Below are 26645 nucleotides of genomic sequence, written 5' to 3'. Positions count from 1 at the left end.
GATAGATATATGGATGAGAGATAGATAGATAGATAGATATATGGATGATAGACTCTGGTATATATTAGGACAAATAAAGCAGAGAATATAACTGACCTGTAATAGGATATTTGGAATGACAGTATTATTTCCTGCGTCCATAGTAAATGCAGTGATGTGTTATTTGGCTATGGCTGCCTATATACAATAGAAAAGACGCAGGTACACTGGGCTGGTGTGGATTTCTCCCTATTATTACTGATCTCGCAGACGCCTGTCTCCCACTTCGGCTGATTGCTGGAGTTCCATACATGTATATACATAGGGAGAGTAATAGGATCAGATAGACACTCGGGGTATGGATGGGGCGCATGGACTGTGTGCCATCTGCCTGCTGTTTGCTTTCAGGTTGTTTCTTCTGTATTTGTTAATCGAAAAATTATTGAGCTTTTAGAAAGGACAATCAGACAAAAATTGTAGCTGTAACTATAATAATCAGGTATCATTTACCTTTAAACGTGTCACTTCTACAATAGAAAGATATTCCACATCTATCTCAGATCTATCAACTGTCTCTCTAATATCTATCTATCTATCTCATATATATATATATATATATATATCTCACATCTATTTATCTAGCTAACATCTATCTATTTATCTATCTCATATCTATATATCTAATTATCTGTCTAGCTAATATATATATATATATATATATATATATATATATATCTTCTATCTATCAATATAAATATATATATATATATATATATCTGTCATACATATCTATCTATCATTATTATATATTAGTATCTACAGAATACCTTGCTGTATAAAGTATTCTCTGCATTGCCTGCATCTAATACACTAAGTATTGGACTGTGCAGTGAAAATCGGAATATTTCGCATTTCTCGCGGTTTCTGAGGGATAAATCTTCCCAATCCACATAAGAACTATTAGTGGCGGCCATGCAGACAGCCCTGTGGATTGGATTCACTTAGACGTACGATCTCCTAGTACTTGGTGTCATGGGGATTTATTGTGTGGAGAAGAAAGGGATGAGATGCACTGAAGTTTTGCACGCTTGGTTTGGGCATTTCTTTGTAATTCAGCATGGGAGCAGAGCACATTTGGGATTATTCAGTGCTGGGGTAAATCTGTGGATTTTCTGTGGAGATCGGGCCCACGCTTTCTATGCATATCTTCTTATGCAGGGGCTTTACATTACATTACACCCATATAGAAATATATATTTATGACGCTGCATCAGCGCGCAGATCCCGAATGCCAGGACAGGGGAGCGCCCCCTCATTAGCACTGGTCGCTCCGGCCCCCGCACGGCTCTCATTACTCCCCACATGAAGAGAACGCCGCTCGCTCAACTTCTCCGCACTTCTGCCCGTTTGTCAATGAACGTGACGTCACGCCCTTTCGCTCTTCTCATTGGCGCGCCGATAGCCAATGGCCGTTCGCCGGCCTCACGCCCTCTTGGACGGCCCAATCACAGAAGAGCGCCGCCCACATTCCCCTTTAGTGAATGACAGTTGTTTGGATGATTGACGTGACGCTTGGCGGCAAGCCCCGCCCCCTGCCGGCACAGCTTCGCACCGAGCGCTGTCCACTTGAAAGAGGTCCTGAAAGCCGCCGCGCACACGGCAGAGCTGGTCTGCAGGAGCTCAGCACGACGCATACCGCCAGTGGTCATCGCGCCGCTCTCCAGGAAACTTTCCCTGAGATCCAGGAGCACCGGGATAGCCAGGCATTGTACTATTGACTGTGCTGGGATATTGTCGGCAGCAGTGCCTAGCATGAGATCCAAGGAGGCGTCCGAGCGGTCCCTGGGCACGGTGCACCTATAGAGGGGCTGTATGGGTGGACTTCTTGGGGGGCTTCCAGTGGATTATACGGACGGATCTACAGAATACTGACAGAGAGCGGCTCCGTAGCTGGCCATGCACGGTGTCTGACGTGAGTGCGGCTGGATCCTTCTGACAGTACCAGTAAGGAGACCCGACCGGCGCTCCCATGGAAATACACTGTAAGCACGACCCGTTTGCAGCAATGCATAGTAAGTAGGCTGCTCGTTCACTTACCTGCCGCGCTAGCAGTCCCAACACTTACCGTAGCCCGCCGGAAAAAGCCGACTAAGAGTTATTATTTGTCATTGGATTCCGATCGGAGAAATGGTTAATAATGGGATTTTAGTCACTGCTGTTGTATACAAAATATTATAGTATTATTTATTATAGTATTATATATATATATATATTTCTGGTATTATTATTTATAATTAATTATAATGTCATATTTTTTACGCTGTTTTTAACTTTTGTGTGGATGGGAATGTACATTTCCTACATGAATATAACAACCGGGGACACTTACCGATTTATACCCCACTGCCCTTTATCTGGAGAGCAGGGTTGTCTCTGCTGCCATCATTATCTTCTTCATTGTACATCCCATGGAAAGCCACCAGACATGTTCTACCTGGTGCAGGGAGGCAAACCACGTGCAGTCTGTTTACACAGGGCTACCTACCTGTCTATCTATATCTATTATCTATCACCTATCTATCACCTACCTGTCTATCTATATCTATTATCTATCACCTATCTATCACCTACCTGTCTATCTATCTATCTATCTATCTATCGATTATCTATCTGTATTTCTATCTTTATTTCTGTCCGTCTCCACGTATAATAAATAAATTGTTAATAAATATAGACCTTGTTATCTATCTATCTCATATCTATCTATCTATCTATCTATCTATCTATCTATCTATCTACCTCATATCTATCTATCTCTCATATCTATCTATCTATCATCTATCTATCTCATATCTATCTATCTATCTATCTATCTATCTATCTATCTACCTCATATCTATCTATCTCTCATATCTATCTATCTATCTATCTATCTATCTATCTATCTACCTCATATCTATCTATCTCTCATATCTATCTATCTATCTATCTATCTATCTATCTCATATCTATCTATCTATCTATCTATCTATCTATCTATCTCATATCTATCTATCTCTCATATCTATCTATCTATCTATCTATCTATCTATCTATCTATCTATCGATCTCATATCTATCTATCTTATATATATCTATCTATCAATCATCTATCTCATATCTATCTATCTATGTTATATCTATTATCTATCTATCTATCTATCTATCTATGAATCATCTATCTATTTATCCATCTATTCTATCTTCTATCTCCGATTTTTTTTACTATTAAATCCCATTTTACAAATAATGTCCCATTCCTTTCCTAGCTGTACAGTTTTATGAATGTGATGCAGTTTATTCTCTCTGACATTAGACCTAGAACATCCAGTGATGTACAGTGCTGTAGATCTGTCCAAACATCTCTTCTATCCTCTGTATGCGGCTGTGTGCATGCTGTAGCCACAGGAGGCAACTGCAGAAGTTGTGTTCAGTGTCCGTGGCCAGAATAGCAGACTAGAGTCAGTCAAGCAGCACGTCCAGCGCCGTGTATCTACATGACCTCCTCGGCGTGCACACATGCAGACATCACATCATGCACACATGCAGACATCACATAGTGCACACATGCAGACATCACATGCACACATCACATCGTGCACACATGAAGACATCGTGCACACATGCAGACATCACATCGTGCACACATCGCATCGTGCACACATGAAGACATCGTGCACACATGCAGACATCACATCATGCACACATGCAGACATCACATAGTGCACACATGCAGACATCACATGCACACATCACATCGTGCACACATGAAGACATCGTGCACACATGCAGACATCACATCGTGCACACATCGCATCGTGCACACATGAAGACATCGTGCACACATGCAGACATCACATCATGCACACATGCAGACATCACATAGTGCACACATGCAGACATCACATGCACACATCACATCGTGCACACATGAAGACATCGTGCACACATGCATACATCACATCGTGCACACATCGCATCGTGCACACATGAAGACATCGTGCACACATGCAGACATCACATCGTGCACACATGCATACATCACATCGTGCACACATGCATACATCACATCGTGCACACATGAAGACATCGCATCGTGCACACATGCATACATCACATCGTGCACACATGCATACATCACATCGTGCACACATGCTTACATCACATCGTGCACACATCACATCGTGCACACATGAAGACATCGCATCGTGCACACATCACATCGTGCACACATGAAGACATCGCATCGTGCACACATGCATACATCACATCGTGCACACATGCACACATCACATCGTGCACACATGCACACATCACATCGTGCACACATGCACACATCACATCATGCACACATGCACACATCACATCATGCACACATCACATCGTGCACACATGCACACATCGCATCGTGCACACATCGCATCGTGCACACATCACAATGCAGAGCAATACAAAATGAAAACCATACTAGAAAACTGGATATCTCTATTGTAGGAAGGGAAGAAATAATGGAGTCTCTGCAGTAGCTGAATGTTACTGGTCATAATGTAGTCTGAGAATTGTAAGGCAATGCCAATATTATGTGGCACCAACTTCCATATAAAATAGTGAGAGCACATGGTGAGACTGGCCTCCCAGATCCTGCACCTAATGTAGAGTAGTATTAAATACCACTGATAGAATCAATGAAGCTGGAAGTATTCCCTAGCACAGGGCAACTTATGGAAAGCAAGCAGTATATGCTGCCATCCCTGTATCTAGTGTGCAATGATATACTTGTATACTGGCAAGGGAGAGGCAAATACTGCCGTGTGAATGGGATACAGAGGGGCACCCTGGATCTGGTTTATTAGGAAGAGATCATCAACATTTACTGCCTCTTGCTCAGTGGCACATGTAGAGCCCCCTCCTTTGTACTCATGTCCTCCAGTCTGCACATTGCTGACCAGCTCCAGGCTCTCAGTCCAGGATAGATTACAAGGATACACCGCATGGAGACACTTCACTATTTTCATCTCATTTGGTGTGCGGACACTTTTGTCTTCTTTTTTTTTTGTGTGTGTGTGCATAGATTAGATAGATATTGCAAATGATTCATTTTTAATTGTGTATCTAATTTCTTTTATTTTCCATCTAGTAGGGCAATGTAAAAATGTCAGCATTTTTTATAATTAATATTATTACTAATGAAATGTATATATATATATATATATTTGTTTATATCACCCTTATTATTATTATTTAATTTCTATATATGTGTGTGTGTTTTGTTTCTTTTTATTTCATTACTAGTATCTATGCTACAGTATGGTGTTACTTCTCATGTTATTTAACCTAGTTTATCAGGATAATTTCCACAGTGGAATTATTTAACGATATAATTAACCACACAATTACTTGGACCTGTCCACTCTGTGTCTTATTAATTACTGCGAATTTACTGTGCACAGGTAGCTAAAGGGGAACTTTAATGGCAACTGGCTTATATATATATATATATATATATATATATATATATATATACACACTTTATATATATATATTTATATTAAAAATAAATAAATAAATAAATATATATATATATATATATTTATATATATATATTAGGGAATTATATTCCCTGTACTAAGAAGTGGCATTTTAGCATTGCTGATATTCCCCTGGCAGATATTCAGATGGGCACACTAATGAATTATCTCACTTTATTTTATACCCAGATACCTGTCCAGTACATAAGCCGACAGTGTCATTTACCAACTGAAGTTGTAACATTAACCTGAATTACTCTAAAAGCAAATCATAATTTTTGGTGAATTTCTAGCCAATTAGGACATAAAGTTCAATACTGGAGTGATCTTTCACCATCATTATTAGTAGTATCACTGGGGGTTGTCACTCTGAAATATCTATCTAATGTTTGAGCACCAGTTTTATAAAGCACAGTCAACAGATAGACCCCATATTAAATGATGGGACCAATCACTGGCAGACAAAGGGTCTCACATTTGATTTGTGCTCCCTGCCACAAGCAGGCACATCCCAGCAGCTGTCACTGTTCTTTATACATTCGCTTTAGATTTCACTTCTAGTACATTAATCAAAATCTCTGTACTGTATCCAGCAGAGCAATTGCCACAGTGGAGGGCCTTCTCAAGGAAATATTGATTTTTACTTAATCACTTGATCACATAACCCCCTTGCATCTTTATTATTTGTCAATATAAGTCATACATTAGGAGTGAAAGCCAGGCTTTGCCTATTCAAATGACCCAAGTAGGGTTGCTTTGGACCTCTATAGACTTCTGGTCAGCTAAAATCGGATGTTATACAGCAATAGCACAAGATTAGTTATGTCTGTTGTAAGAAAACTTGCTGCTCTTTTCCAGATGTGTTAGAAATGAATGACAATTCAGATTTTTACTCATTTAGAAAGTATTTAGAATTGCTGCCTTCCAGCAGGAATATAGACCTCAGTGCATCATCAGAAGATAGTATTTTTACTGTAAATAATCTAGACTATATTGTGATATAAAATGCAGCTTGACTGATATGTTATATGCAGACCCAAGGGAGTTACTAATGATAAAAGTAGTAAAGAAGGAAATTGAATCTAAATGTAAATATGACTTAGGAAAAACATTACAACTTTATGGCCAAGCTGCACTGTGCATACTATATACCATGTGGACATATCTTTTTAAAAGAAATACTGGACAATGGAATACTAAGTAATAATATGGACAGCATAGTCTTATTTTCACACAACAATGCACCCATTGGCTATTCTCTAGGGTAAGGCATAGAGCAGGACAAAGGGAGCATAAGCTAATGTCCTCAGCTCTGATGGACCACCTGCACCAGAATGTGTCCTGGTTCTTCTGAAATAGCAGATACATTTACGCCATGATAAGGTTTTATTTGAAAAAGACATTCATTAGGGCAGAAGACCATAGCTGGCCATGGACGCCCCCTCCTTACTTCAGCCCCTGGCCTTGTCCTGGCCACTGTGCTGTTTAATAGAAAACTCTCACTGTTTTGCATAAAATAAGCTTCTATATTGAATCAACTCTAAATGCTATTAATCACACTTGATTAGTTTGTTTTAATGTGATTCACTGTGCAACATAGGTGAACCTTCCATGATTAACGCTGCAGATAATATCTTCCCCCAGCTGGGTCACTGTCTCATACTATACAATCTGGTGTGAGGCTCAGGGCAGGAGTTGTGTTAAAGGTACAGACCTGCTTTTCTCTAGGCTTGATCAACATTTCTAAACATAACTAGTTATATAAGCTAAACATAACTAGTTATATATTCTAAACATAACTAGTTATATAAGCTAAACATAACTAGTTATATATTCTAAACATAACTAGTTATATAAGCTAAACATAACTAGTTATATATTCTAAACATAACTAGTTATATAAGCTAAACATAACTAGTTATATATTCTAAACATAACTAGTTATATATTCTAAACATAACTAGTTATATATTCTAAACATAACTAGTTATATATTCTAAACATAACTAGTTATATAAGCTAAACATAACTAGTTATATAAGCTAAACATAACTAGTTATATATTCTAAACATAACTAGTTATATATTCTAAACATAACTAGTTATATATTCTAAACATAACTAGTTATATATTCTAAACATAACTAGTTATATAAGCTAAACATAACTAGTTATATAAGCTAAACATAACTAGTTATATATTCTAAACATAACTAGTTATATATTCTAAACATAACTAGTTATATATTCTAAACATAACTAGTTATATATTCTAAACATAACTAGTTATATAAGCTAAACATAACTAGTTATATAAGCTAAACATAACTAGTTATATATTCTAAACATAACTAGTTATATAAGCTAAACATAACTAGTTATATAAGCTAAACATAACTAGTTATGTTGTTCTAAGTACTAGCAGCATAGACTATCTCTATGATTCACAAGATTTTCAATTAAAATAGCACCATATGGAATTATTACAGTACCAGTGAAAAGTAATATAAAAGGGCTGAAAAAGGTAATTCATAAGTAACAAAATTAATAATGAAAATATAAGTTCTTTTTTTATTCTATTACCTATTTATTTAGTGCCGCCCTCCCTGGCACTAGAGTGAGAACGAAGAAATATAGAACAGTTAAAATATAAAAGATATATCCATAGGAAAGGCTGCCATTTTGAACTGACTGTCTGAAGAAATCAAGGCCCGGGACTAGTACCACCTCAGACTGTGGAGCCAGTGATCTCTCTGTTCTAATAAACAATACAAATTAGAAAATATATGTATATAAAATTTGCTAAATAAGAATCATAAGAAAGAGTCAACAAATATACATACAGGTGAAACTGGAAAAATTTGAATAGCATGTAAAGTCCATTTATTTCAGTAATGCAACTTAAAGGTGAAACTAACATATGAGAGACTCATTACATGCAAAGCGAGATATTTCAAGCCTTTATTTGTTATAATTTGGGTGATTATGGCTTACAGCTTATGAAACCCCAAAGACACAATTTTGAGGTCCCCTTTGCTCAGGGGGTATGGATGAATTAGCTGACTAGAGTGTGACACTTTGAGCCTAGAATATTCAACCTTTTCACAATATTCTAATTTTAAGTTGCATTAACGCAATTCCTTTTAATTTGCATTACTGAGATAAATGGACTTTTGCACGATATTCTAATTTTTCGAGTTTCACCTATAATTTAGTTGACATCTCACAGTTGGCATATATTATGTATCCCCTCGAAGGTTGTTGAACTAGTGCAACCCCTTCCCCAGATATAGTAAGCAGTTCACTAGTCATATTAGTCACCATAGGGAAGTGTTTAATATGTGATGGCTACTGAATGGTAATACTAATCTATAAAGTTTTGATGTCATTTTTTGCAAATGACAGTTTATGCATTTTCTTACAATTTGCATTTTTTTTTTTAACATTTATATGATCTAAAAGTATTGAATATTTAACTGAGAGGTTATTTTATGTCAAGGATTCTTAGTGCATAAAGTAGAGGTTATCTAGGCTCTTTTCTGGCAGTGTTCAGAAGGCCACCTTGTCTGTTAGTTGCTTTCAGTCTCATTCATATTGTGGATATCAGTCACAGCAAAGCTGAGGAACAGGATCTTGGAGTTTATGTGCTGAGTGTTCCTTTCTATCACCTGGTTATTAAATTGTTGACACTATAAATTTGTCTAGGTCATGAAGAAAGTTACAGTTAGGAACGGCATACCACCTAGAGTTAGTGATATATATATATATATATATATATATGTATATATATATATATATATATATTTACTTTTTCCCTCTTTATCACAGGAAAGGGTTGAATTACGGTTTTCTAACTTCTTCCCATTGTATCCCAGGCCTGTTTGTCGCTATAAGGATTGAATTATGGTTTTCTAGGGTCCCCACCTATTTGACACCAGTGTTTGAGAGGTAATGAAGCTAAGTAGAAATTAATGGTGTAAGCTGAATTTCAAACACGCTGGATAAAGACTTACAGCTCATTATTATTGACTTTTTAACAAAGCCTTGTGTCACTTGGTATCCCAAACGACATTTCACTGTTGTATAATTGGTCATTTGTAAAGACTGCACAATGGGGGTAATTCATTAATTCTGATGGTGGTGATCATGGCACTTTCATTAAGGACACCCACGTTATCGTCAGAGTATTTAAGTACACAGCACTAGTTCAATGACTCTTCTCAATGTCTTTTTGAAAATTTGTTCTATTCTCAAACGCAAAAGGAAAGAAAACGGAAATAGACTCGGAAAGCTTTGGCATATTCGACATATTACTGGGAAGATTTGGGAAACTGTCTAAAACAAAAACGGTCTTTGTTGCTCGTAGCAACCAATCCCAGCACAGCTTTTATTTTTTATTGCTCTTGAAAAATGAAAGCTGCTCTGTGATTAGTTGCTATGGGCAAGAAAGACTGTTTTTGTTTTAGACAGTTTCATAAATCTGCCCCATTGTGTATCGTAATGAAGGCTAGTTTAAATACATCTGGATAGAGACATACTATAAAGAAGTGAAAAATGAAGACTATAAATAAGGAAATGAAAGTTTACTTCTTCAATTTGCAGGTTGGACAATAAGGTCAGAGACATAATCTAGGCCTCACAATCTGCGTGGTTGAACACAACATTTGTGATCTTCAGCGGCATAACTATGGGCGTGATTTCAGGCCCTGGGAAGCCCCTTTGATATATATGTGGACTCTAGTATTCATCATGGCATGTAATAGTTGTGGACCCATGTTACAGATTATTCATCAGGTCCAGTTTCTGATTACCTCATTATTTAACCTGAAATTACTATAATCATACAGTTAATCTCTTTGGATTAAAGTTATGGGCTTTAGCTATGTGAACAATAAAGTCCACTGGGGGAGATTTATTGAAACTGGTGTGGAGGAAAACTAGCTTAGTTACTGATAACAACCAATCAGATTCCACCTTTCATATTCCAAAGGAGGTCTAAAAAAATGAAAGGTGGAATTTCATTGGTTGCTATGCAGCTTGTACATCTAAACCAGTTTTTCTTTACATCGGTTTTGATAAATCTCTCCCTACGGTGTATCTGATGTAATAGCACAAGGCCATGTACATAATAGCTGATACATTGCCTTGTATAATATGTATTCATCCAGCAATATATTTATTTCATATTAGGGTAACATTTGTTTAAAGGAGTAAGGGAAAGGGTTAACATTTACTCTCAAACGCAATTAGTGTTTTCATAAAAAATATGTTGCACGGGTTCAGTAGTATTGCATATATGTATGTATGTGTGGTGAAATTCATAACAATTGTGTTTTACACAGGTCGATGGGCAGACCTAATTGGATGGGTCAATGTTGTCTTCTCCAATGCTGCAGGATGGACCTTATTTTGTCAAAATAGATAGACACTAGTCTTGTTGTCCATAGCAACCCATCACGGAGCAGCTTTTGCTTGTCTAGAGTGAATGAAGAAATGAAAATGAGACTCTGATTGGTTCTGATCAGTTGCCATGGGCAACCAGGCTGTATTTTCCTTTATCCATTTTTATGATAAGGCTAAATGAATCATATGGAACTGAAAACCAGAATAAAAGATTAAGACAAATAGACTGAGGTTAACAATGACTACCTTACGTCATGGATGCTCCTGCATCACATTAAAAAACATGTCAATGTGAATATAAACTCTTTTATTTTAGAAGAATGATAGTCAGGTGCACAGTGGGGACTAGTGTATGTTTTTTATGGTGTGTAGGCTATATGTATAACTTAGGCCATAAGCAGAGTCCTTTACCGGCCCTGCTTCTTGCTGTGGAATTGCTTGAGCAACCAGCTATCATGGACTTAACATTGTCTCATTTTGCTTTGTATGTAATACATTAATCACTCTGCCCAAAAGAAAAATGGGGCTCCTACTGAGAACTGATTTGGACACGTTGCTTTAACACGGGCAGGTAGCCTGCAGGATAGTGGCTTCCCAGGTTTGAGAATCTTTTATGTGTGCTTGACATCTATCCAGAAATGGATTTTCTGCCTATGACTGAGGAGATTGGTGATGGAGATAAGGAAGACTGGGTAGGCAAAGTACCAAAGGGTTGTCAGCTGAATATAGGACAATAATGGATCAAACTTCAAATGTCAATATACAAGCATTAAATTGTAGAAGATTTATTATGGGATTTAGAATTTTTTTATTTCCCTCAATCTTGTCCAGTAATACAAATAATTGCTTATGAACATATTCATTTCCTTTGATGATTTTCTACACATCAACTTTGCGCAAGCCCCGAAAGGGTATGGATTGATCAGCCCACAACTTGACCATTTGGCTTGCCCCTGTATGTTGAAGATTTGCACATTGCTACAAATATACATTTTTAAAAACACATTTTTTTGTGCCATGGTAATAAAGCAGAAAGTTAGCCTGCTAGCTTGTATGCTATATTGATATACCCTACTTGATTCATCCATTTATAGTCTTCTCTTGTGCCAAGTAAAAAAATAACCAGTTTTCAGTATCAGGCAAACCTTTCTTTATGATGGAAATTGGGGATCCAGTTACTGTTGATATAGGTAGGGTAAGACAAAATGAATGAGAAAACTTTCCAAGTACTTTTAACAAAATTGCTATATTAAGGATGGATGGGAACATTGGTTAAACGTTCAATTCACCCTATTGTGCATTGTATAGTGAAGGAAAGTTCTTTATCTTTATTGGCTTCTGGATGTATCTCAGATCTCAGTTCCAATGTTTTAAATTTAGGGTTCGACAAACTGTCACCTTCTTAAATGGGCTTCTCCCAACATTCTTTTTATTTGAAATAATAAGTATATAACCCATACATATTATATAAAACAGAATGGTGAAAAACCCACATTTTTGCACAATGAGTTATACTTATTGAGGGAGATTCTGTATTATTGTTTTAAATTTAGACAGCTTAACTAGACCGGGTGGCCAAACAATATGGCTACTTCATTACAGTGGGTTACCCTGGCCCCGAGTCACTATTAAACCTGTACCTTTATTTCGGCGCAAAATGTTGCATTTCTTCACCAGGCTCAACAAAGGGGGAATTACTTATTGGAAAAGGAAGTGTGGTCAAAAATGTGCTAAAATTGTGGTGTAAACATCAGAAAAAACATAAGACAGCTAAAAGTTGGCTTAAACATTAAGACATGCAATCTATAGATGTGCCGCATGTATCATGCAACCTGAGCCACTGTGATGATTCCGGTGAATTTAAAGACTCCCTGTCTAGATGTATACTTTTCTAGATCCCTTTACATGAGATGATTATTGGGTTCATTATTGGGAATGAATGTTTGTACAACCACTTGCCCCAATAATTGACCTATGTAAAACTGCCACTGGCCACACTATGAGTGAGCAAATGCTTGTTCATAGAGTGAAAGCATTGGGTGAACACCAAACTCATCATTTCTGGGCAGCAGATAGTGCTGTTTATACAGGGATTTTCCTGCCCAGAAACTGTGAATCTGTATGGGGTATGAGCGATCGCTGTAGTGGTACACTGCCTTTTCTAATCTGAGGGCCAGATTGTCATATTGAACCAGTCCCAAGGGCCACAATAAAACCTACTGGGGCATCATCATCATATAAAAGATAGGTCATGAATGTCTTATAGGTGAAGGTTCCACTTCCAGGACTCCCACCATTCCTCAATCAGCATTCCAGAGAAGAAGAGGCCATTCATATATGTGACTTTCTCCATTATAGCTTATGGATGTTGTAGTCACAGCCTAGCATTTTACAACTCCGATAAAGAGAGAACTGCATCCGTAGATGGCCACTTCTAGCTCATATGCTCCCTTTCTGGTGTGCCAATCAGGAACATGGATCCCATTCTCCTGATGTCTGGGGCCCCAGAGATAGCTACATAGTGGACTATTAGTCCTTGCTCATCCTCGCTCCCTTGTGTGTGCCAATCCTTATAGCTCTGACGTGGAAAATACATATGGACAGCCACACACACACAAACTTTTCTATGTCCAGATGGTTGGGGGCTGTACAGAATGGCACCGTGGGCCACATGTGGCCCCAAGACTGCAGGTTGTACATCCCTAATACAGAGCATTAGATTAAATATTGAGAAATATGGCGTGGTTTTACTTTTGTCTCTATCTTTGTGGCTTAATTAAAATTTATTCCCAAAATGCATAACCATGTTGGTAATTAATAACTCTAATAAAGCATGAGGCCTGGAGTATATGGCAGAGAGAAACCAGATTTTGGACATTGTTCTACAAATTATATCTAACATGACAAATCCTGAATTTACTGTAGATATATAACTAAAATATTTTTTTCTAATGTGAGCTTTTATTGTTGAGTAATGGTGTCATCATTTATGGAGCACCCACAACAATATCAAGATATTGCTATAAGTGTCCAACTCATGGTGTCCCTATTCTCTTTCCTAGGGATATTGGATCCAGAATAAGGCTCGCTATATCCACAGTTGCTACAGGATTGGCTATTTTAGGGACAGGGGAATAATGAGGACAAGATTTTATTATTTTTCGTATATGCATGCCTCTGTTCTATGTATGGCCATTTAATGTAGTATCATTAAAATCTTTGGTAATGATGCCACCACATATGACTGGTTTTAAAATTGCCATCATGCCTAAATATCAGGTTAGCAGCTGAATTAATCTGGTCTTACATGTTAGATATATATTTGGCGATCCTACCAATTTCAGCTGGACCACCCTACCATCTAATATATGGTTGACCCCCAATTCTCCCTCAATGACAGAGGTGGATGGAGAGAAAAACTGGCCTTGAATAGAGTTGAGCGAACACCTGGATGTTCGGGTTCGAGAAGTTCGGCCGAACATCCCGGAAATGTTCGGGTTCGGGATCCGAACCCGATCCGAACTTCGTCCCGAACCCGAACCCCATTGAAGTCAATGGGGACCCGAACTTTTCGGCACTAAAAAGGCTGTAAAACAGCCCAGGAAAGAGCTAGAGGGCTGCAAAAGGCAGCAACATGTAGGTAAATCCCCTGCAAACAAATGTGGATAGGGAAATGAATTAAAATAAAAATTAAATAAATAAAAATTAACCAAAATCAATTGGAGAGAGGTTCCATAGCAGAGAATCTGGCTTCCCGTCACCCACCACTGGAACAGTCCATTCTCAGATATTTAGGCCCCGGCACCCAGGCAGAGGAGAGAGGTCCCGTAACAGAGAATCTGTCTTCATGTCAGCAGAGAATTAGTCTGCATGTCATAGCAGAGAATGAGGCTTCACGTCAGCCACCACTGCAACAGTCCATTGGCATATATTTAGGCCCAGCACACACACAGGCAGAGGAGAGAGGTCCCGTAACAGAGAATCTGGCTTCATGTCAGCAGAGAGAGAATCAGTCTGCATGTCATAGCAGAGAATGAGGCTTCACGTCAGCCACCACTGCAACAGTCCATTGTCATAAATTTAGGCCCAGCACTAGTGTTGAGCGGCATGTCCCATATTCGAATTCGCGAAATTTTGTGAATATTCAAAAGAATATTCTTAAAATATTCGCGATTATTCAAATTCGTTATTATTTCGCATATGCGATAATTCGAATTATCGCATAATACATATGCTATGCAAAATTCACATGTGCGCTAATGAAATCGCCTTACGAAGATTCGCAACTCAATTCAATCACTAATGTATGAATGCAATGCCCTTTGCCTCTGTTCTGGGACAAGTGTAGATATTCGCATGTGCGCTAATAAAATCGCCTTACGAAGATTCGCACCTCAATCACTTTCTAGGGAATGTGAGACTTTTGGGAATCAATCGAGATACAGTGGGGGGTGATGACAGTAGTTGACAGAGTACAGATCAATGTAATCTGTAAGGTGGAAAGTAAAATAAAAAATACGAATATTCGTAAATCGAATTTTACGAAGTTCTACGTATTCGCGAATATGGTGCTATACTATATGAATGCACAGGCCTTTGCCTCTCTGTTCTGGGGACAAGTGTAGATATTTGCATTTGCGTTAATAAAATCGCCTTACGAAGATTCGCAGCTCAATTCAATCACTAATGTATGAATGCAAAGCCCTTTGCCTCTGTTCTGGGACAAGTGTAGATATTCGCATGTGCGCTAATAAAATCGCCTTACGAAGATTCGCAACTCAATTCACTAATGTATGAATGCAAAGCCCTTTGCCTCTGTTCTGGGACGTGCCGATATTCGCATGTGCGCTAATAAACTCGCCTTACGAAGATTCGCAACTCAATTCACTAATGTATGAATGCAAAGCCCTTTGCCTCTGTTCTGGGACGTGCCGATATTCGCATGTGCGCTAATAAAATCGCCTTACGAAGATTCGCAACTCAATTCACTAATGTATGAATGCAAAGCCCTTTGCCTCTGTTCTGGGACGTGCCGATATTCGCATGTGCGCTAATAAACTCGCCTTACGAAGATTCGCAACTCAATTCACTAATGTATGAATGCAAAGCCCTTTGCCTCTGTTCTGGGACGTGCCGATATTCGCATGTGCGCTAATAAAATCGCCTTACGAAGATTCGCAACTCAATTCACTAATGTATGAATGCAAAGCCCTTTGCCTCTGTTCTGGGACGTGCCGATATTCGCATGTGCGCTAATAAAATCGCCTTACGAAGATTCGCAACTCAATTCACTAATGTATGAATGCAAAGCCCTTTGCCTCTGTTCTGGGACGTGCCGATATTCGCATGTGCGCTAATAACATCGCCTTACGAAGATTCGCGCCTCAATCACTTTCTAGGCAATGTGAGTAAGATCTGAGCTGTTGGACCTTTGGGAAACAATCAATTATATGTGTACTGTAATTTTGTGGGGGGGGGAAAAAACAAAAAACAAATATTCGTTTTTACGAATATATAGCACTATATTCAAAATATTCGCGAAATCGCGAAGTTGCGATATTCGCGAAAAAAATTTGCTTTTCGAATATTCGCGCTCAACACTACCCAGCACCCAGGCAGAGGAGAGAGGTCCCGTAACAGACAATCTGGCTTCATGTCAGCAGAGAATCAGTCTGCATGTCATAGCAGAGAATGAGGCTTCACGTCAGCCACCACTGCAACAGTCCATTGGCATATATTTAGGCCCAGCACCCAGGCAGAGGAGAGAGGTCCCGTAACAGACAATCTGGCTTCATGTCAGCAGAGAATCAGTCTTCATATCATAGCAGAGAATCAGGCTTCACGTCACCCACCACTGTAAGAGTCCATTTTCATAAATTTAGGCCCAGCACACAGGCAGAGGAGAGAGGTCCCGTAACAGAGGATCTGGCTTCATGTCAGCAGAGAATCAGTCTGCATGTTATAGCAGAGAATCAGGCTTCACGTCACCCAACATTGGAACAGTCCATTGGCATATATTTAGGCCCCGGCACCCAGACAGAGGAGAGGTTCATTCAACTTTGGGTAGCCTCGCAATATAATGGTAAAATGAAAATAAAAATAGGATTGAATGAGGAAGTGCCCTGGAGTCCAATAATATATGGTTAAGGGGAGGTAGTTAATGTCTAATCTGGACAAGGGACGGACAGATCCTGTGGGATCCATGCCTGGTTCATTTTTATGAACGTCAGCTTGTCCACATTGGCTGTAGACAGGCGGCTGCGTTTGAGGCCTAGTATTTAGGCGCTGGGTGACCGGTATGGATTTAGTGACAGAATTAGACTTGGAAATGCACAGTAGCGTGTGTGTGAAGTTATTCTGAATGACCCTATGTGCACCTTCAATATTATATACCCTTTTAGGGATAGATTTCAAATAGCTCTGATATAGCAGAAACCACTAAATTATGAAATTGCTAAATTGGGAATTGTATTTCAACCCAGAACAAGAAATGTGCTTGAACGGACACTAAATAACTCGCCCAGCTACAGCACTAACGACAGATTTAGCTGGATATGAATTTGAGGCCTAGTATTTAGGCGCTGGGTGACAGGTATGGGTTTAGTGACAGAATTAGACTTGGAAATGCACAGTAGCGGGTGTGTGAAGTTATTCTGAATGACCCTATGTGCACCTTGAATATTATATACCCTTTTAGGGATAGATTTCAAATAGCTCTGATACAGCAGAAACCACTAAATTTTTAAATTGCTAAATTGGGAATTGTATTTCAACCCAGAACAAAAAATGTGCTTTGACGGACACTAAATAACTTTCCCAGCCACAACAGGACAGCGTTAACGAGAGATTTAGCAGGATATAAATTTGAGGCCTAGTATTTAGGCGCTGGGTGACAGGTATGGGTTTAGTGACAGAATTAGACTTGGAAATACACAGTAGCGGGTGTGTGTGAAGTTATTCTGAATGACCCAATGTGCACCTTGAATATTATATACCCTTTTAGGGATAGATTTCAAATAGCTCTGATATAGCAGAAACCACTAAATTATGAAATTGCTAAATTGGGAATTGTACTTCAACCCAGAACAAAAAATGTGCTTTGACGGACACTAAATATCTTGCCCAGCAACAACAGTACAGCGGTGGGTAACGAGAGATTTAGAGGGATTTAAATTTGAGGCCTAGTATTTAGGCGCTGGGTCACCGGTATGGATTTAGTGACAGAATTAGACTTGGAAATGCACAGAAGCGTGTGTGTGAAGTTATTCTGAATGACCCAATGTGCACCTTGAATATTATATACCCTTTTAGGGATAGATTTCAAATAGCTCTGATATAGCAGAAACCACTAAATTATGAAATTGCTAAATTGGGAATTGTACTTCAACCCAGAACAAAAAATGTGCTTTGACGGACACTAAATATCTTGCCCAGCAACAACAGTACAGCGGTGGGTAACGAGAGATTTAGAGGGATTTAAATTTGAGGCCTAGTATTTAGGCGCTGGGTGACAGGTATGGGTTTAGTGACAGAATTAGACTTGGAAATACACAGTAGCGGGTGTGTGTGAAGTTATTCTGAATGACCCTATGTGCACCTTCAATATTATATACCCTTTTTGGGATAGATTTCAAATAGCTCTGATATAGCAGAAACCACTAAATTATGAAATTGCTAAATTGGGAATTGTACTTCAACCCAGAACAAAAAATGTGCTTTGACGGACACTAAATATCTTGCCCAGCAACAACAGTACAGCGGTGGGTAACGAGAGATTTAGAGGGAATTAAATTTGAGGCCTAGTATTTAGGCGCTGGGTCACCGGTATGGATTTAGTGACAGAATTAGACTTGGAAATACACAGTAGCGGGTGTGTGTGAAGTTATTCTGAATGACCCTATGTGCACCTTCAATATTATATACCCTTTTTGGGATAGATTTCAAATAGCTCTGATATAGCAGGAACCACTAAATTATGAAATTGCTAAATTGGGAATTGTACTTCAACCCAGAACAAAAAATGTGCTTTGACGGGCACTAAATAACTTTCCCAGCTACAACAGGACAACGGTAACGAGAGATTTAGAGGGATTTAAATTTGAGGCCTAGTATTTAGGCGCTGGGTGACAGGTATGGGTTTAGTGACAGAATTAGACTTGGAAATACACAGTAGCGGGTGTGTGTGAAGTTATTCTGAATGACCCTATGTGCACCTTCAATATTATATACCCTTTTTGGGATAGATTTCAAATAGCTCTGATATAGCAGAAACCACTAAATTATGAAATTGCTAAATTGGGAATTGTACTTCAACCCAGAACAAAAAATGTGCTTTGACGGACACTAAATATCTTGCCCAGCAACAACAGTACAGCGGTGGGTAACGAGAGATTTAGAGGGAATTAAATTTGAGGCCTAGTATTTAGGCGCTGGGTCACCGGTATGGATTTAGTGACAGAATTAGACTTGGAAATACACAGTAGCGGGTGTGTGTGAAGTTACTCTGAATGACCCTATGTGCACCTTCAATATTATATACCCTTTTTGGGATAGATTTCAAAGAGCTCTGATATAGCAGGAACCACTAAATTATGAAATTGCTAAATTGGGAATTGTATTTCAACCCAGAACAAGAAATGTGCTTGAACGGACACTAAATAACTCGCCCAGCTACAGCACTAGGGACAGATTTAGCTGGATATAAATTTGAGGCCTAGTATTTAGGCGCTGGGTGACCGGTATGGATTTAGTGACAGAATTAGACTGGGATATGGCCAAAAAATGAACAGACTATTGCTGGTTAAATGCACTTGGTGTGACAGCTTCACCCTGATGTAGGCTTTAGCCAAAAAACAACCACACCATTGAGGGTTAAATGCACTTGGTGACAGGCGCAGCTTGCCCCTGATTTTGTATATGGCCGAAAAATGAACAGACTATTGCTGGTTAAATGCACTTGGTGTGACAGCTTCACCCTGATGTAGGCTTTAGCCAAAAAACAACCACACCATTGAGGGTTAAATGCACTTGGTGACAGGCGCAGCTTGCCCCTGATTTTGTATATGGCCAAAAAATGAACAGACTATTGCTGGTTAAATGCACTTGGTGTGACAGCTTCACCCTGATGTAGGCTTTAGCCAAAAAACAACCACACCATTGAGGGTTAAATGCACTTGGTGACAGGCGCAGCTTGCCCCTGATTTTGTATATGGCCAAAAAATGAACAGACTATTGCTGGTTAAATGCACTTGGTGTGACAGCTTCACCCTGATGTAGGCTTTAGCCAAAAAACAACCACACCATTGAGGGTTAAATGCACTTGGTCGCAGCTTGTGCTGGCGCACCACAAGACACAAAATGGCCGCCGATCACCCCAGAAAAATGAGACTGACAAACGGTCTGTGCAGCCTAAAAACAGTGAGCAATTGAGGATCAGCAGCTCAATGATCCACAGCTGCAGATCGATCAGTTAATCAAGTCCTTTGGAGGAGTTAATCTGCCTAATCTCGCCCTACTGTCGCAGCCGCAACCTCTCCCTACGCTAATCAGAGCAGAGTGACGGGCGGCGCTATGTGACTCCAGCTTAAATAGAGGCTGGGTCACATGGTGCTCTGGCCAATCACAGCCATGCCAATAGTAGGCATGGCTGTGATGGCCTCTTGGGGCAAGTAGTATGACGCTTGTTGATTGGCTGCTTTGCAGCCTTTCAAAAAGCGCCAAGAAAGCGTCACAAAAGCGCCAAGAAAGCGACGAACACCGAACCCGAACCCGGACTTTTACGAAAATGTCCGGGTTCGGGTCCGTGTCACGGACACCCCAAAATTCGGTACGAACCCGAACTATACAGTTCGAGTTCGCTCATCCCTAGCCTTGAATTTTAGCATGTCCGATCCTTTTGTTCTCTAGGAGATACACCATCACCATAGGTGTTTGGAAGCAGCTTATTCCCCTCTCCTGGTCATCTAACAGGGATGAGGGGGGAAGGGGATGAGAAGCAGTAAAACAGCTTGTTCGGCTGACAGGTATCTCATTTGTATGACCAGCCAGATTTGTTACAGACATTTCTGTGACCAAAAATCAGTTCCATCCATCTCGATTAGGCTGCTTCTATGGCTTGTGCATGGATTTTTATAAACCCCATTCAAATGTATGGTATATGAAACTTGTGCTAGAAATCTGCTGCGTGTGAGCAAACACTTACTTTTAGATCCTTATATCGGAATTCAGATTAAGCAATACTTAAATGATATTACCATTTTAATTGAGAATCATGTCAGGACAATGAAATATTATTTTAAATTCAGTTATATTTGGATATTTCCACTGCCAGAATTGGCTTTACTATTAAATACTCAATACTGAAACTAAGTAGAGAGGGTTCTGGATATTTGTCTCGGGGTGTACAATAAAACTTTTACCTTTGTCTGCTAAAAATCCCATATCTACCTTTCAATTCAATAAGTCACAGGCTGTCAGATATATTGATTTTTCTTTTAAGACCCAAGTAGGCGGAGAAATCTAGTTACTTACTCCCTTACAGACTTGCCTACCAGAATTTTTTTTCTTTCTGCACAAATCATGGACAGCCAACATTTTTTATGGACAAATTGGAAAACCATAATGAATGATAAAGATTATAAGTCATACGTTTATGGCTCAATATACTGATAAGAATGCATTTACTGCGAGCTGTGAAATGATAATTACCACCAAAATAATCTAGCCAAGCACCACCAGCCTCAAAAAAATGCAGACACGTATATATTTTTTTCACGGACACAGCAAAAAAGTCGCCTATTTTTACGAACTGTCTAGGATTTTTGAACGGTTGGCAACCCTGCTCCTTTACCACTACTGGACTATATTTTCCAGCATTTTTTATTTTACGACTTGCTTTACAAATAAAAGACTTGTAGCTTGTTATCTTGTTGACTGAAAGATACGATGGTGGCCTGTCAGTCTGCTACTCCCTGGCCTAGTAGCTAAAAGCAGACCACAGGATTTTGCCGTCATTTACATTACTGTAAATGGTGAAGAGCAGTCAAGTTTTAATATTTTACTAAATATATGCATTGATGAGCATGTCTGGCCAAAAATATTTTCAATTTTTTAATAGTGTGTTCTCCCTGTGTTTGTGTGGGTTTTCTCTAGGTTCTCCCCTTTCCCCCCACACTCCAAAGGCATACTTACAGGGACCTTAGATTGTAAGCGCCATTGGGGACAGTGTGATACTAACGTCTGTAAAGCGCTGCGGAATATAGTAGCGCTATATAATTGAGTATAATAAAAATATATATAAATAGTAGGATCAAAATGGCATAGCAAAATTTCAAAAAAGGATACTCACCTCACAGATCCTCTGCGGTTCACCTACTGATGTTTAACTGGTCCCTGTTGGTCTCTGCATCCTGGTTCCTCTCGACACGCCAATGACTGGCAGTAGTGCTACTTGGCTGAACAGTCATTTCCTGTGTGTTAAGAGAAATCAGGAATCAGAATCCAGTGGGGACCCAGTAAACAGCATAATGGGAGTGATAGGGATTGGTGAGTATTGCTTTTCATTATCTTAGGCCAGTGATGGCGAACCTATGGCACGGGTGCCAGAGGCGGCACTCAGAGCCCTCTCTGTGGGCACCCACACCCTGGAAAAAGTCCATGGTGTACCAATATGCCTTAGACTTTCCTGTCACTCATCAGCGCAGGGCGCACTATGAACAGCACAGGCAGCGCACTGAATGTAGGCAGGATATGGTAAATAAACGATAAAGTACATGGAAGATATTCTATATTGGACTGTAGTATTCGAGGTAAATTGCTGTGTTGGCACTTTGCGATAAATAAGTGGGTTTATGTTGCAGTTTGGGCACTCGGTCTGTAAAAGGTTCGCCATCACTGTCTTAGGCTGTTCTGACCCCTCCACCCTTTTTTTAAATAATAATTTAAAAAAATGGACAGCATTCATTCCCCATGACTCTTGTTTTAGATTTAGTGGCCCATTCAGTGTAGTTCTAGACTGGTATGTTGATAGCAGTTATTGTTATGTTGTTATTGTTGGTGCTATGCACAAGGATTGCTCTTTGTCAACACAGTTTATATCAAATCTATCTCTCATATCCATCTATCCATCCACCCATCTGTTATCTATCTATCTATCTCCTATCTATCTATCTATCTATCTATCTATCTATCTATCTATCTATCATCTTTCTCCTATCTATCTATCTATCTATCTATCTATCTATCTCCTATAATCTATCTATCTACCTGTCTATCATCTATTTAGCTGCCTTTCTTTCTGTATGTCTATCGATCTTAGCTTTGGCTTCTGGTGGAGTCAGGATTGTGGTAAGATTGTGTGATTATTGCAGCTTCATCATTTCCTATATGTGTATATTGAGGTCCCATGGCTGACAAGATAATTCATATTTACAGCGACTGTTGCATGACTAAAAGTTGCCATGGACCAGTAGCCTAAAATAGGAAAAGTATAGGAGATACAGATTTCTACCTCTTTTGGAACCTAATCTCAGTTTGAGCTGTAGAAAGAATCTACTCCCTACTTCAGCAGAGCTGTTCACTCCCAGATAAAATGAATAGAGGAGCACAAGTTGAAAGTATGTTCTCGTGACAAATGTATGAAATCTAAACATCTTCATCTTTCTATCGCTGCTCGCTAATTGTCGTAGTTTGTACAACTTTATAGACATGTATGTATACTTCTATAACATTCTTCGTCTCGGTTAATAGATCCCTGTAGAATGTGCACCTCATTGAATAAATGTCTCTCGTAATTATTCATGCTTAAACAACGGACTTGAGATGTATTTGACCTTCCTGTCATGCACTTAACAAATGTCTACTGTTCCTTGTGCCTGTAAGTCCTCTATTACACCATTAATTGTACAGATATTTACTAGAAACCCTCAGTTTTGCTGTATTTTTCTTACTGTCTTTACCCTGTAGGGAAATATACAGTATTGTAATTTTATTGTCAGATACAAAACATCTGCTCCTTCATTTAGCGTACATTTTAATATATAAGATCTCATTCTTAGGGCTCGTTCACACAAGCGTATTTTGCGTTCCGTATGCGGACCGTTTTATGTGTTCCGCATACGGTCCGTATACGGAACCATTAATTTCAATGGGTCCGCAAAAGATGCGGACAGCACTCTGTGTGCTGTCCGCATCCGTTGCTCCATTCTGTGGCCCCACAAAAATTATGAGTCCTGTCCTATTCTTGTCCATTTTGCAGACAAGAATAGGCATTTCTATAATGTGCCTCCTGTTCCGTAAATTTCGGAAGGCACACGGGCCGCATCCGTTTTTTGCAGATCTGCAATTTGCGGACCGTAAAAAACGGCACGGTCGTGTGAACAAGCCCTTATGAGGATATTTCATATCCATATTACTCCCATATTTGGGAAGTCCTAAACAAGAATGTATAATGCTACCAATTACGGTACATGAAAGCATTATTTTTCATGTGCATTTTAAACATAATTCAAGATTATTGGTGATATGTTTTCCCCATAGAAATCAATAGAACTTGAAAAAATACCCAGCATCTTATTTTCTCCATATTTAAAATCTATATGTATGACCATAGGTGTTCCATATATACAGTAAAGAAGCAATTAGAGAGATATATGGATAAATATTGATATGGAGTTTTAAAATCAACACAAACGTAATGCACAATTCATATAGATGACCTATATCCATATCTTATGCATTTATTTAGGTTGGTGTTACAGCATTTTTAAAGGGGTTTTCCAGGAATAATACATTTTAACTAATGCCCACAGCCTGCTTCCAGAAACAGAAAATTCATACTTACCTGTCTCTGCTGAGTCCATCTTTAAGGTTTACATCTGGTGCTGCATGGACATGGTCACATGCTCCACTGTGTCTAATGACTGCCACATCAGTTATTGGCTGGAGCGGTGCATGTGACCATGCCTATGCAGCATCAGATGTAAAGACTTCGGGGATCGGAACATGGACACAGCGGAGGCAGCATGGAGGACCAGAACGGTTGAAAGCAGGTAAATCAATCTTCTGTTTCAGGAGGCAGGCTGTGGGCATTAGATAAAATATAATTATTATTCCCAGAATACCCCTTTAAGGGTTTTTTCACACGAGCGGATGCCGTGCGGGTAATCCGATGAGTGAAAGAAAGCCAAACCACGCTCCGGACAGCAGAGACACGGAGCAGTAACATGATTGATAATACTCCGTGCCTCTCTGTGATCTTTTTACTACAAAATCACGGTGACAACTTTATCTCTTCTTTGTGATGGCTCCTTCCTATTGAAGTGTATCGGAACGAGCTGTCCCATTGAAATGAATGGGACGGCTTCTTGTAATTACACCTGCTCACGGTTGCCACAGTGAGCAGGTAATCAGAGCAGATAAGGCTGTGCTGGCACAGTGCACACCTTCTCTTCAACCAGCTGATCGGCGGGGGTGCCGAGTGTCGGACCTCCACCGACCTGACATTGATGACGTATCCTGAGGATAGGTCATCGACAAAAATAACTTGGACAATCCCTTTAACATGAAAGATCTAAGAGCACCATAATGACAAAAAATAGTAAAATGATATAGCAGAAGTGCAATGGCGTATTGTTGTAAGCAAACATCTTCAAACTTTGTTCTAACCTGTACATTCTCATTCTGTGGCTTTACCTGTCGTCGTGCGGTATATGTTGTCCAAACCAAGGAAGCAACTACTTTCATTGAAACAAAGTCCTCTAGATTGCCACTTCTAATGGCAGCAGTACTAGATTTACAGGGAACTGTTATCATTTTCTGTCACTATAGGGCAGCGGTTCTCAACCTGGGGGTCGATCGGCCCTTTCCGGGGGGTCGCCTGAGGCTTCCAATTGTGGGTCGCCCGCACAACGGCAGCGGCCCCTTATCCTCGCGCACAGGAAGTGATGTCCTATCACTGCCTGTGCTTGAAGGAGCCCGACGTCTGGACGGGTAAGTTGGGCCGCCTGTCTGCTGAGCTCCGAGTTTTTTCGTTATGACACCGCCGCTGAGCACCACTGCCACCAATGATTTAATTGAGCCTGGCTGAGCCTGGCTAATTTTATTTTAATTATTTGGCTGAGCAAGGCTTAATTTATTTGGGGGGACATGAAGCACCGCTGATTTATTTATTTGGGGGACCCTGAGCACTTCCGATTTATTTGGGGGACCCTGAGCACCATTGATTTATTTATTTGGGGGGGGGGGGGGAACTGAAGCACCGCTGATTTATTTATTTTGGGGACCCTGAGCACCATTTATTTATTTGGGGGAAACCTGATGCACCACTGATTTATTTATTTGGGGGTACCCTGAGCACCGCTGATTTATTTATTTGGGGGAGACCTGAAGCCCCGCTGATTCATTTATTTGGGGGACCCTGAGCACTTCTGATTTATTTATTTGGGGGGGACTTGAAGCACCACTGATTTTTTTTTTTTGAGGGGTACCCTGAGCACCACTGATTTAATTTATATTTGGGGGTGGGGGGGGGGGGGGTTCCGTGAGCACCACTGAGTTATTTATTTGAGGGGTATTGTGCGCACCACTGATTTATTTTTTAGGGGGTATTTGTTGTTTATTATTTATTTTAAAGTTATTTATTTGGTTTACAAATATTTTGTATTTATGCTAATGTTCTGTGGTTATGAATGAATACTT

General features: G+C 39.5%; 1 protein-coding gene across 4 annotated transcripts in view; it reads left to right on the top strand.

Annotated features, from left to right (window-relative positions):
- Positions 1-26645, top strand: part of LOC122937770 (paired box protein Pax-5) — a 276869-nt gene that overhangs the window by 37917 nt on the left and 212307 nt on the right. The window contains exon 1 of one of the 4 annotated variants that reach the window (XM_044292816.1): positions 1627-2051. The exons of the other annotated variants lie outside the window; for them this stretch is intronic. Within the exon in view, the coding sequence (XP_044148751.1) occupies positions 2009-2051 (43 nt within the window). The 5' untranslated portion in view covers positions 1627-2008. Of the gene's footprint in view, positions 1-1626; positions 2052-26645 lie in introns of those variants that run through there. 4 annotated transcript variants of the gene reach the window in all.

Source organism: Bufo gargarizans, chromosome 1, assembly GCF_014858855.1.
Source record: "Bufo gargarizans isolate SCDJY-AF-19 chromosome 1, ASM1485885v1, whole genome shotgun sequence".
Lineage (NCBI taxonomy): Eukaryota > Metazoa > Chordata > Amphibia > Anura > Bufonidae > Bufo > Bufo gargarizans.
This window is presented reverse-complemented; position numbering and strand designations above follow the sequence as displayed.